The sequence below is a fragment of the Colletotrichum fructicola genome, assembly GCF_000319635.2.
Source record: "Colletotrichum fructicola Nara gc5 chromosome Unknown KSG_Nara_v1_contig02, whole genome shotgun sequence".
NCBI lineage: Eukaryota > Fungi > Ascomycota > Sordariomycetes > Glomerellales > Glomerellaceae > Colletotrichum > Colletotrichum fructicola.
The window spans coordinates 1,214,492-1,227,585 of NW_027094052.1; the positions used below are offsets into that span (position 1 = coordinate 1,214,492).

The window sequence follows — 13,094 nt, forward strand, 5'->3', positions numbered from 1 at the left end:
CTAAGCTTGCGAAACATCGACGGACCCTTCACTATTCTCCAGTCTGTTCTTAGCCCGAAGAATCTCGCGAAGTGTCTTGTGAGTCGAAAGCAGAGTTTCGTCCCCTGTAGTTGAGATGTAGGGCGAGTTGGTGGGCTTGTCCGACGACACCCTCGTGACGAAGTTCTTGGGCTGGTCGTCCACCACGAGACGAAGGAGGTCAGGCCGGGAGTAATGACCGACGCAATCGGTCAGTGTCTTGGCATAGTCAATCTTGTCAAGGTCAATGTCGCTGTAAATGAGGCCGTCGTAGGTGGGCTTCGTGGGCTCGGTAAGCTGTCGGCCGTCCGGACCAAAGACGGCGGCCCGGCCTCCGCCACCGCTCAGCATGAAGCTGTCCATGTCGGCGCTGCCCTGGCCCTCGCTATTGAGGCGGGCGCCCTCGGCAGACAGCGGCTGGTTGGTGCAGAGGACGTATGCGGCGCCCTCGAGGGCGTACATGCGACTCGCCGTGAGCTCGTTGGCCTCGCCGAACAGCGACCACGGCTCGATGCCGCCGTTAAACTCGCCGTTGAAAGGCCATGCAGCGATGTGCACCTGCTCACCCTGGGAGTAGGTGTGATATTTCAGAAGAGGCTGCAGGTGCTCTGGATATGGGGTCAGCATGATGACGATTTGAACAAGAGACCGGTGAATGACTGACCCCAACAATTCAGCATTCCAATCTTGCCCAGAGGCGTGTCGACGACAGTGGTCAGGGAGTCACCTGTCGAGTCACCGAAAATGGTCCGCTCGACATGCGTCGGCTTCGTCTTCCTCCGATGAAGCAGGATATTGCCTTCGGAGTTGATAAGTACCTGTGCCAGGTACAGACTAGCACCTACGCGCTCGCTGAAGCCAAAGGCAACATAGATATTGTTCTCGGCGGCAGCCTGGCGGATCCGTAGCATCTCGTCTCCGTACGCTGTGATGCTGTTCTGCATGTACTTCTGGACGAGCGGGATATTCTCCTTGTAATTTCCCGACCAGAGAAAGTTGGGGTACCCGGGGACCCAGACCTCCGAGAATGCGATCAAGGAGGCGCCGTTGCTGCGGGCTTCTCTGATGAGCTTAAGCGATTTCTCGATGGTGGCGTCCTTGTCGAACCAGCAGGGCTCCGACTGGCAGACGGCGGCTTTCCATTGGCGAATAGACATGGTGGAGGTAATTTCAAAGAGCTACAATCAAACGAGAAAAATGTGCTGGAGGATTTCGCATATGCTGGCTGTAGAATTCCAGGCGAGTGTTCCAAATGGCTGGGGAAGACGATCTTTAAGTTACCGGAAATCTTTGCAGTTATTATACCATGATTGATCAAATATCCTATTTGCGAGTAGTACTGTCTCATCCTACTCCCCTATCAGAGTACTTTGGTTCCTTGTACTGATAGTACCCATGTGGGAATTGGAACATCGGGCGCAGGGAAGAGATGCCACTTCTTCTTGCAGGCACAATCGATAGGAAGAGATATCATGCATGATTCAATCTGGGTGCTGCTGACCCGGATAACCGCTCGGGTAATGCATGCCCGGATAGTCCCCCCGGGGGATGGCATATGCAGGGCCCACTGCGGGGAAGCTTCAGAAAATCCGGGGTAAAAGTATATCGGCTGGCTATGGAACTGGATTCCTAGTTCTTCCCTGATACATTGGTCTGGAGTCTCCTCTTGCCTTGGGTGGTGGGGTCCATGACTACTAGGTGCTGGACGGACACGAAGCCAGCTGCTTGAACATATTGCACATTCAAGTCAGTGACAAGAAGATGAGTCAATCATGTCAGAGAGCAAGGTAAAGCAACCCATCCATTGCCATGCTACAACCAATAGAACAAAGCTAGTACACAATGCTGAGTCTGCAGGGTTGCCCACTTCGTGATACTCAAGCCATATGGGATGACGATGAAGTCACTCTGCAGGGTGATTCAAGTAAGTTAGGTCTAACCAACTGTCCGCCGATTGCTGCGCGGTCGCTTCCGAAAGAAGACGGGAAAAGGAGTCTTCGTCATCCCCGTCCGGTTGGCAGATGGCTGTCTCATCCGGAACACAAGTTCCTACTCTGCTAGTTATTTTGACGTCCCACCGTCTAGCGATCTGTTGTAACGCAGATATGGCACGCTTGCTCCACCCCCATGCAATACTCATGCTCTGCAAGCTCTCGAAACAAGTCTCGAGGTCCTTCAGAGACTCTTTTCGAAGCTCACTGTCCCCAGACGTGGCATCTGCCAGGAATATCACCGCGGCCGTGAAAGCGCAGTGTACCGCGGAAATTGGTATTGTGCGCTTATTTCATTAGCGATAACGGAGGCTCAGTGAGAGACCGCAAACTTACAAGAGAGAAGTTCTTATATATCCGAAAAATCCTGGCTACCCATTGAGCAGCTTTGCGGCACGCCACCGTGTGGACATCTGATTGGCCTGCTGCGGACAAGGCGAACTCCCGGGAAGAATCGGTTGACTTGAGGAAGGGGCGATGAAGCAGGATCATGATGACGTGGTATTGAAGGATGCGTTGTGTTAGCCAAACGGACAAAACAGGGCATGGTATGATGTTTGGCTTACTGAAGTTGATATACATGTGGAGGAGATGGGTGACGTGAAGATTTGGAAATCTTCAGACAAGGCGGCAAATCGTCCAAAACTCTGAGAAGATTGACATGACCTTCCGATACCACGCTTTCGGTTTGAGGTCTGGTTCTGTTGTCTAACGGAGTGTAGCTACGTGTGTGTTAGCATCTGATGTTGCACATATCCCCAGAAACTGTACTAGGTAGGGGTTTGAGGCTTACATAGCATCAAGAATGTCGCCCATAGCGCCGAAGAGTTTGCAGGTATAGATAGCATTTGTGATGCTGTGAGACGCAGCGGTCGTAATGGAACTGACTAAGCTCGATGCCCCTTGCCATGGTTCCAGCTCCTCCACACAGCAAGTGTTTGGTAGTTCAGCTGTGACGTCTCGAGCCTGGATCATGGACGGCCTCCCCAGACCAATGTTGAATAGCCTGCTTTCAGGTCAGCCACTGACGGACACACCGCTGAGGAATCAAAAGGTCTGAATACTTGTCAAGCACATAGCATCCCACCACGTCACGTTTCTCACCTCGGCCTCTTCGGCACTGAGTGTCCCCTCCGAGAGGCACGATGAGCAGTCCAGGTGCATACCCAATTTCATAGCCATCCGCACACACATACCGCAGTACATCCACCCGAGGGCCTCCTTGTCGACGGCCATCTCGCGCAAGCACGTCAAAGCTAAAGCCTGGACGGTGGTCGGAGTTGGCGCTTCACACTCATAATGCAGCATCACCCGGGCCTGGGCTGCAAACGCATCTCCCGCGGTATTTGGATCGTTTGGATCGGTCCTGACACGAATATCGTCGGTGTACCTCGAAGCAAGTGCCAAGATGGCGTAAAACAGGGCAGGAGAACAAAATCGCCCGAAGGGGCTGCCTGGGTGACTACTCAGATCTTGCAGAAACGGCGCTTTGCAAACGATGTACTGCCAAGAGTTCTGCCACTTCCAGAATAAATCCAAAAGCTGCGCCTGAAGGTCCTGGGACGCTACAACGAGTCCCACTTGGGCCTTGGCCGCCTCGTAGCCTCTGCGCTGCATCTCGATGTTCGACGTTGAGCGTATCGTCGCGCTCCTCAAGAGGTTCAAATTGCTCCGGGAACCAAAGTAGCACAGCTCTCCCCCGTCCCCGATGGCAAAGCGTCCTAGGATGTCAGTAACTTCTTCCATCGCCACTGACATTGTCTCAGATGTGCCGTGGCTGGCCGTGGACTGCGGCGACATCCGTTCATCTTCATCGCCGGCTTGCCGGGGTTCGGTATCAGCAACGGGGGCCAAGTCGCCACCCTCACCGGAGCCCCGCACTCGGGCGAGTTCGGCTTCGAGGCTCTTAACACGAGTCTGCAGCGCAGCAACGTATTCCTTCTTCGGGGGTCTGCACACGACCTTATCAGCCCTTCCTCCACCCGACAACAAGACAGGCCCATCGTAACCCGGGGAAAGGACTTACTTGCGATTATTCGGGGCATGTACGTATTCACAATCCGATTCCCGGTACTTGCATGCTGAGCATTGGATAGGGTTGCCGTCGCACTGGAAGCATGGCGATTAGAGTGGTGGAAAATATGGCGCTCATGGCACTTGCTCTACCTTGGTTCTTTTCGCCCGGCAGGCCAAGCAGGCTGTTAGGACCCGTTTTCTCTGATTACTCTGGGTGTTCATCGGAGATTGTCCTGTGCCGTAGTGAGTTTTGGGGTTCGGAGCTGGCAGGGAGGGAGGTTCATGGCCGTGTCGAAATAGGCTGTCAAACGAATGGATGGAAATGCCATCGTATCCGGGTATTAAATATCCGGAAACCGGGCACGTGACCAAACGCTGCTGTTGGTTTCATTCATCAAAGCCGACAACTCAGAAGCTGCTTATAAGTCTCGTTCAAGAACTACGGTGGTATTCAAATGCATAGAGAGTCTCACATGTATGGTCGGTGGTGCGCACTAATGAACCTTGCTTAGTCCCTCCAAGCACCGCCGAATGGAGAGCGCATATTCATTGCCGCCGAGGCCCTCGCCTCAGTTCTTTAGCTGGTATCCTACAGAATTTTCCAAATACTCCTTGCATAAACCAAAGTCACCACCGAGTTTGGAGACCAATGCCCAGTCAGGCGGTTCATACGCTCTCCCCCCCGCCAATCAGCTCGACCGGGCCCAAAGGGTGTTTTTTACCCTCCTGCACCCGCTCTCATCCACAGCACTTCAGAACCCATTCCACACCACTCGCCTTCCAAAGAAATGACTACCCACTCGCCTCGTCTGCGGTAGCCACCGTAGTCGCCGTAGTCGCCCGGCGCTCCACCTCCCTCATGAACTTCCTCACCTCGGGGTCCAGCGGCAGCGTCCTCCTCATCTTGGCCTTGTTCCCGATGACCTTGAGACCGCCGAGCGACCGCGCGCGGCTCAGGGCCACGTACGTCTGCCTCCCGTCCCAGACGTCCTCCAGGTTGACGATGACGCGGTCGAGCGACAGGCTCTGGCTCTTGTGGATGGTCATGGCCCAGCCCGGGACGAGGGGGATCTGCGTGCGCGCCGAGTACCCCGTCAGGGCCTTCCTCGACCCGTGGGGGGTTTGCTCCATCGCTGTTTCGATGTCGTGCATGTTGCAGTAAGGCACGATGACGCGTCGCTGGCCGTTTGCGAATATGACTTCGGGGACTGTGGGGACGAGGATTAGCGGTTCGCGGTTACGGCTTTCTGGGGAATTCGGGACATGGGGAGGACTCACAACCCTCGACGCCTGATGCGCCATTGATGTAGTCGGTCATTTGGTCGTATCTAGCGCATGCGAGCTCGTAGGCGTAGTGGTCTCCCTTGTAACTCTTCTCTTCGGGAATTTTGGGTTTGTTGTGTTCGTGCAGCGTCCGTACGAAGCGGAGGAGCTTGCCCTGGCTGCCATTGCAGAGACCATTCTCGACGTCGAGCTGCCAGTCGTCCGTTAGCACGTTGTTCTAGCTTACTTTGGGACGAGATACGCGATGGCGCGGCGAAGGGGGAGAACTCACATTAGCCAATAGCACAACCGGCATGCCGGCCTTGAGGGTCAATTGTTTGTCGAAACGGTGCTTGTCGTTGTTGTCGCCAAGGTCTCTAGGGTAGTCCACGGAAAGTAATTTTTCTGGCCGGCTGGGAAGCTTGTTAAGCTCCCGGTTGTTGTGATCCTTGGCTTTCTGCTTATGGCTGAACAGGGCTATGCCATCCCTGACTTGGCGAGGTTGCAGCAGGACGTCAAGATCGGCGTCAGTTGTGTGGCCGAGGCGGATGTTCTGGAGCATCGTGATGAATCGCTCATCGGTTTGCCGATGGATCTTGGTTAGATGGATGTATCTATTTGCCGAGTATGTCAGGTCATCGTCCTCTGTCTGTACGGATCATGATACTTACTGGAAGTTGCACTGTTCCCAGGTCCGCGAGTTGAAAGCCCATTTTTCGCTATCCCGAAAGCTGGGGTGCTCCCTGTTTCGAGGACAGAAGTGCAGGTTGCCTTTCTTGTCGAAATCCATCTTCCCACACGGCGTCGAAGTACCGCCAAACTGGTCATACGCCACCTCCTCAGTGCAGTAGCTGAACGGTAGCACCGGGGGCAGCTGGCAAAAGTCGCCGACGGCGATGACCTGGATGCCGCCGAATGGTCGCTCCACCGATTCCGCGGTCTGGGTTTCGACGACATTGGGGTAGCTGCGGAGGAACGCTTCCCGTCGGAGCGCAATCAGGACATCGGAGAGGCGGTTGAAGAACTCGCTCTCGACCATGCTGATCTCGTCGATGATGAGGACGTCGGTGCTCATGATGCGCTCCCAGACGCTCCTGCGACGGGCCTCTTGGATGAGGGTCCTGAGTGTCTCCGCCGGGGCCGTGGTGCTCCATCCGGCGTAGGAATATGTTGTCCTGCCGTTGATGTTTGTGGCGGCCTGGCCCGTGGGTGCGACGAGGTAGACGGTCTTCTCCTGGGCGTCGAAGGCCTTGCTGAGGGCCTTCACCAGGACTGATTTGCCGCAGCCGCCGGATCTGAGAGGGTCAGTCATGGCCTAGATTTCTTTTTCCGTAGTGATGGACCTACCCAGTGATGAAGAGATTGTGGCCCTGCATGGCCAGATCCAGGGCGTGCTGCTGTTCAGGACAGAGGGGAAGCTCTGGGGCCTCCTCTACGACTGGCGGGTCTTCCCCGCCTCCCCGGCGATCATTTTCGCGTTTGATATACTCGTTCGTTTGACTGGAGTAGCCACTGAGAGGTATAAATCCCTCAGCTTCCCTCATTGCTTCTTCCTCGTCCTCAAAAGCCCCCTCCCCTTTGATTGCGGCCTCATGGAAATTCTGCCCCTCTTCAGTTGCCTCCTGATCGGAATCATCCTCGACCATGATTGGTGACTGAGGTGTACCAGATTGGTAATTTTCCTCGTGTTTGACCTTTTTAGATCGATGCAAGTCAACAAAAAAGGCAGCTGAAGTCTCCGGGTGAGGCTCGGGCTCCTCCTCCCTCGGCCGCTTGACAGGGGCAGGCGCCGACGCAGGTGCAGGGGCGGGTACGGTGGATTGACTTGGATGTACCGGGGGATAATTCAACAAACAGCCATCGTCGATCTCGAGGGCCAGCCCCTCTACTAGAAGATTCATCTAATGTGTGTAAGTCTCCTAGCTCACGAATGTGGAGGTATTTCACTTACAGCCTGGTCGAAAGTCGAAGCAGTTGTGTCTGGGTTGATTCCTACATGTTAGCATGGTGGGGCTGACGGACCACACAGCCAGTCCCTGCACGTACTTTTGTTCTTGCAGCCTTCGGTTTGGACCTTGGTATCGTTCCAGTTCGTGAAGATGCCGTACTTCCTGCCGTGCGCCTGAGGTCCCCGCAGGTTGTAGACCACGTAGTATTTGGGGGCCCACCGATCATCGAGCATGACGGGATTGCGCTCATCGTTGATGTAGTCCATCGCGGCCTGCCTCGCCTGCTGGGATGCAGGTCGGGGGTTTCCGACAAGCTCATCCCGGGCCGGCTTAAACTTGACCATGGCTGTGAGTGTAGGCGGGGGGATGGTCGTCGTCGAATCTCACCATGAGAACGCGATAAAGGGGCCGCGACAGAAGGTTTACCGACTCCACATCCCGTGTTAGGTAAGCAAACTCTGACCGCGCATTGGCCAGGTATATTAGGCCCCACAATCTTTGCTTTTTCTTCGTTGCCGATTTTTGGAGGCATTTGTCATCCTTGGCCGTCTCATCAACAATGGGCCGGGTCTCTGGGAAATTCTCATGCCCAAATGCCGCAGTCGGTGCTCGAATCCCCTCAAGTCTTCTTCTTTTGGATCCCGCTACAGCCAATCCCAAGCTGCTGGCTGTTCTTCGCAAAGCTTGGCATAGGTGGCCGCATTTCGAGCAACCTCAAACGAAGCGACAGATGCTCGGCGACTCCACAGCCAGCCATTCTCGTTTTCATACCGCTCCTTATGGCATTCGCGATCAAAGGTCTTGATGAGTCTAACTATACGTGAGTCTCAGTCAGAAAGATTCGTAGATGGTCTTTCTGGCCACTAAGACTAGCTCTTGCTGAGCTTCAAGCCAGTCACTGCACCTGCCTGCAGTGAAGTTGGTCTGAGTGCTGTTATGCATCGAGACTCCAATTTGATACGGCTGTGAGCTATCACGGGGACTCGTTCTCGAGTTTCTCCATCATGGCGTACGCCTCTCCAGCAACACGGCGAGACTCTGTGTCTAAACCGTCAGCATCTCTAAAGACTGCAAACGTCTCTTTCCATAGTTGCCACCGCTCAGGATTCAACCCATCCGTTCCCTTCAGCTTGTGCCCTTGCCTCCACAGAGGCCCTGCAGTAGCCCCCGAGATCTGCTCATCCCGTCCGTAAAGGAGGTGTCCGGCATGAATGATCCATACCGCAGCACTCATGAGATTGTGAGCTATAGCTTTCATTTCCCTCTGATTTTGTAGAGCAGGGCCTGTATTGTCGGCGGTTGTGTCCTCCAACGCACCCACCAAAGCCCAGATGGCGTAGACTTCGAAGGGCAGCTGGCACAGCCCTGCAACCCGTGCTGCGTAAGCATCGAGATTGACGCGTCGACTCTTCTTGAGATCTTCTGAGGATGCTGCAGAGTCGTCTTCGTGTTGATCACCGTCAGCAAACGAGCATTCAATATTGTGTGATAGCATCGCGTACCATCATCAAGCTTCTCACGAAAGGTGTTGCCAAACATGGGTAGATTGGTCCACAGCTCAACAGTGCTCGCATCACCACCGCCCCATTCTTCGCCCAAGGAGACTTTTCTGGGCGGCAGGTCAGTGAGACTCCTGATCACTGCCGCCAATCGATCTTGCTCCTCGCTGTCATAGGGAAGCTGGCGTGAGAGGTCGTGGACCAGATCCCAGAACCACCACAAGAAACCGCCTGCTGAACCCGCTGCTGTGCATTCTCGTTTGCAGAGTGCGTCAATCGCCAGTGCTGCCTCTTTTCGGGATGAGGGATTGCTCGAGGCAATGGCAGGATTGAGGATGTCGATGACCTCACCGGCGTAGTCGGGGGCGCCAGGGTCTTCCAGCTGTAGTTTCACTGGGGACATTGTCACGTCTGTCTCGGCGTTGAAAAATCGGAAAGTTCGGCTGCTTGTTTGGCAGAAAACAATTGAGAAATAGCGATGATAGTTCCTGATGTCAGGAGTGTTCGAAGCATATGCTGAAGAAGGTATTTGTCGCCGAGGAAATGATCAGTAAAGTCAGGATCTATTAATACCAGGCGTCTCCATTTGGGGGCCTTGGCTCAGGCCGCTAGTCGAGATGAGCAAGATACGCCGAGTGAGTCAGTGACATTCTTACATCTCGAAAGCACCAGCCCAGAAACATCGAGATAACATGGAAACTGCCAGTCGACGAGAAATAAAGCGAGATCGGACGAGGCCTGGAGCTCCAGGCCGTCAATATGAAAATTGAGTAGGGATCATGTCTTCTGGCATTTGACTTCGGATGATGCGGATCATTCATCAGCCCCCAAGAAACGGCGCTCGACAACCTCTTAGCCTCAATTTAAGGTTTCGGCTCTCAACCGTCGGCCTGACCGGCAGACGCGTCCGGGGTATGACACAGCCGCTTTCCAGGCCCACGATATCGTCCAAACGTTCAAATACCGGGGACCTTTGACAGACTTGGCGCCAAACTTTAAGAGCTCAGCTTTAACCTGGAGCTGCTGCCGCGATCCGTGGCGGGCCATCTTTCTGAAACGCACTTACATGATTGGCGAAGGACGTTACGACATTATTCTGGAAGAATGGGAGCGGCCCGAGAGAGGGGTTCGCGAGAATTCGCCCGTCGGTCAGTCTAAGTGCGTTTGTGGAGAACTACGGAGCACCCGATCAGCGTTCGACAGAAATGTCATCATCGAGGACCATTGCACTGCATTTCATCAACTCTTTCTCCAGTCTGCTCACTTACTCCAGTCGTATTACAAACACTACCCGTCACGACATGTCTGGAATCCAACTGCTTGTCCTCTGTTCACATAGCGAATCGTTTGAATACAGGGACTAGATATAGCATAAAACTGACCTAACTGGGGAACGCTGCCATCGTCGGAGATCGCTCAAATTCGGGGCAAAATATGAATACAAATCAGAAGATTTCTGTGTTTCCTGGAAGGTGTACGTTTAACACGGCAAGAAAACAAAACGATAGCGATGTGACACAACCTAGTGGAATATTCTGCCCGACAGGCCCACCCGTTCGTGCCAAGGCCCAGGAGCAATGCCCGCTGATTTATGCTGGCACTTGAACTTCTATCACATCGACTGACAAGGGTAGTTTCATCTGAAAATAGTTTCACAATGGACTCAACATGGGCTGTGAACCAAGACCAAAGCTCATCTGTGTGGCTCGGCATGGCATGACGAGACGGATTGGTGGTCTTTGGCATCATGAAGGTATCATCGAAGAAGATAAATAGACCTCCAAGTCACCCGTTCAATGCACTCATCCAGCTCATCATTCACTCACAACTCAGACAGCTTCACCACGCTCCTTTTCTTCACTCAATACACTCTCTTACGACAGAATCACCACACTCTTTCGTCTCCAACGACACCAACACTCCTTCCAACAATCAAAATGGTTTCCTTCACTCAGCTTCTTACTTTCCTCGCCGCCTCCGTGGCTGTTGCCTCCCCGGTCTCCTTCTCTGATAACGGAGAAGGCATCATTGAGATCCGTGCCGGCGATGTAAGTTGAACCCAGCGCCTTCGCCCATCATTCATCCATGAGATTGCTAACCTCGCCACTCCAGGACGTCTACGTCTGCAAGGCCGGCTCCAGCAACAGCGGCGCCTTGTACGGCGAGATCAAGCTCGCCGACGCCATGCGCGACGTCGCTGCCGCCAAGACCACCAAGGGCTCCAGCGGCTACCCCAAGCCCTTCGGCAACCTGGGCAACGTCATGAACTTCGCTTCAGGCTGCTCCAGCGATGTCTGGGAGCTGCCCATCCTGCCTGGCGGCAAGGCCTACAACTACAACGCCAAGAAGGGCGGCAACTCTCCCGGCCCCATTCGTGTCTTTTACAACAAGAACCTCCAGTTCTGCGGCATCGGCGCCAAGGAGAAGGCCGATGGTAGCGGCAACCCCCACAACTGCGCTCTCAAGCCCAAGGCCGAGGACAAGGGAAAGGGTAAGGGTAAGGACAAGGGCAAGGGAAAGGGAAAGGCCTCTGCCTAGACGCATACTTGACTATGCATCCTCAATGGCCACCGTGGCTACACTAGATTTGGTACTGCTTCATTGCTGATAGACTTGGGTTTGGTTTTGTTTCGACTTATAGACTGGGATAGATAAAAGGTGCTCTGCTTAAAATAAGAATCCAGATTTCTTACAGGACGCAAGTAGGTTGTGCAAACCGTTATGTGCAAGCAATGCACGAAGCTCTCTACACCTTTACCATAACCACCCCAGGACGACTCGTACTATGAGTGCATAATTACGACGGTCAGCTCCATTTAAAAGCAGAACATAAAGGGAGAGAAAGTAGCGCAATGACTGGGTGCAGGCGGGCCTGGGCTGGATTAGACGATGATGACACAAATAGGTTAGCCTAGCTTCTCACTCATATCATAAGAAGAATGAATGAATGAAAATAAGACGTCATTTGAGCCCTTCGAATTTTTCTTATTGCTATCGAAACCGTCTGGTACCATGATACAGCACCTCCTTACGTGCATCATCTAAACGTATTCAAAACACATGAGATCGCTCCTAATATCCATCGCCTCTCTGATGGTAATGTTCTCAGCCAGACCAGGCAACCACATGACGTGATCCAGTGTCGTAACGTTGCCACCGTCTCCGAAGTATGGCACGAAGGCTTCGATAGGGAGGATGGCGGGCTGAGCATCAATGAAAATCTGCCCGTTGGCCACATTTGGGCCACCCATAGCATACAGACGGGACTTCAAGTTGGCTGCCTGCCAGTTCCACCACAGGCGGTCGAAGTTCGTGTGATGCAGCCAAAAGATAGGGTCGGCCGGGGATCTGGCATGGTCTCTCATCTGGAGCTTGGTTAACTACGACATCCGCTGTTGTCTGGAACTCAACTTACAATTCCGCCCACACCAAGGTGTCCACCACTGTGCGGCGTGTTTCCCAAACAGTTCATCATCTCAGCATAGTCGTCAGACTCCACTGCCATGCATGGCTCTATGACATTCTTTTGTGACACGGTGTCGAAGGCAGTCTGGTTCAGACCGCGAGTGAGACAGCTTCCGGTCTCGTTGCGCGTCAGTTGCGTTGAGATCTCTACACGGTATCCCGCAAAGGCACCATCGAGAACGCAATTGTCCTGGTCAGTTCGTCCAGTGCCAAAGCCGACGACGGCTGAAGTGTTCGAGGCAGGACGATCCCAGACGCTCGCATTCTGAATAGGGTTGATAGCCTGGTCTGCTTGCTCGTCCCAATAACTACGAGTTGATGTCAGCAGAGAACGCCGTATATCCGAGGATGTCAGGAGCAAGATCCTTACGGGTAGGGCCCGGTGTAGCCGCATTCGTTTCGAAGCAAATCTTCATGGATCTTGGTGTACCAGCGATGCCATGGAAACAATGCGCCCTGTGTAAGAAGCCGTCTTCAGTGCGACTCCCTCATACAACTCATTTTGGTCCACTTACGACTGTGTGGATGTATCTGACTTGGGCAATATGCGCAACAAGTAGCTCTTCCCACCGGCTTTTGGCCCCCCAGCTTCTCACCTGGGCCGGGGCCTGGGATGGGTCCATGAGACATAACGTCGAATTAATGTACGAAGCTCTCTCATCTTCGGTCAGTGATGTCCTACGCAAGTCGCTGGTCAGCTCATTGACCACGGCACATTAATGGGTCGATAATTACTCACCAAGGCTTCCGCACGCTTGGGTGAGTGCAGGCTGCTGCGGCAATCTGCAAGGCCGCAAGGATTGTTGACAAAGTTGCTAGTAGCTTCGCCATGATTGATAAGTCTCTATCCCGGATCTGGATGGTTGAGTGACAAGGAATACGGCAATCAAGAG

General features: G+C 53.7%; 5 protein-coding genes across 5 annotated transcripts; 1 reads left to right on the forward strand and 4 right to left on the reverse strand.

The window, feature by feature from the left end:
* On the reverse strand, positions 1-1,175 carry CGGC5_v003065 (Arylacetonitrilase; the record flags this gene model as incomplete). The annotated part of the gene is made up of 2 exons (XM_032032002.1): positions 1-626; positions 683-1,175. 2 exons carry the CDS (start codon positions 1,173-1,175, stop codon positions 1-3), a joined length of 1,119 nt encoding a protein of 372 aa, XP_031888873.1.
* A 746-nt stretch (positions 1,176-1,921) lies between these two features.
* Positions 1,922-7,581, reverse strand: pif1-3 (ATP-dependent DNA helicase PIF1; the record flags this gene model as incomplete). The annotated part of the gene is made up of 15 exons (XM_066151069.1): positions 1,922-2,296; positions 2,346-2,574; positions 2,723-2,731; positions 2,803-3,015; positions 3,074-3,140; positions 3,206-3,960; positions 4,036-4,118; positions 4,176-4,207; positions 4,826-5,233; positions 5,304-5,499; positions 5,581-5,902; positions 5,960-6,583; positions 6,636-7,189; positions 7,240-7,268; positions 7,335-7,581. 15 exons carry the CDS (start codon positions 7,579-7,581, stop codon positions 1,922-1,924), a joined length of 4,143 nt encoding a protein of 1,380 aa, XP_066009442.1.
* A 629-nt stretch (positions 7,582-8,210) lies between these two features.
* On the reverse strand, positions 8,211-9,430 carry CGGC5_v003067 (uncharacterized protein; the record flags this gene model as incomplete). Its single annotated transcript, XM_032032008.2, has 4 exons — positions 8,211-8,680; positions 8,740-9,129; positions 9,310-9,344; positions 9,393-9,430. 4 exons carry the CDS (start codon positions 9,428-9,430, stop codon positions 8,211-8,213), a joined length of 933 nt encoding a protein of 310 aa, XP_031888917.2.
* Positions 9,431-10,673: 1,243 nt separating this feature from the next.
* On the forward strand, positions 10,674-11,274 carry CGGC5_v003068 (uncharacterized protein; the record flags this gene model as incomplete). Its single annotated transcript, XM_032032009.1, has 2 exons — positions 10,674-10,784; positions 10,849-11,274. 2 exons carry the CDS (start codon positions 10,674-10,676, stop codon positions 11,272-11,274), a joined length of 537 nt encoding a protein of 178 aa, XP_031888916.1.
* A 503-nt stretch (positions 11,275-11,777) lies between these two features.
* Positions 11,778-13,032, reverse strand: orsC-7 (Tyrosinase-like protein orsC; the record flags this gene model as incomplete). The annotated part of the gene is made up of 5 exons (XM_032032010.1): positions 11,778-12,101; positions 12,152-12,509; positions 12,572-12,657; positions 12,717-12,879; positions 12,941-13,032. 5 exons carry the CDS (start codon positions 13,030-13,032, stop codon positions 11,778-11,780), a joined length of 1,023 nt encoding a protein of 340 aa, XP_031888919.1.
* Between the last annotated feature and the right edge of the window lie 62 nt (positions 13,033-13,094).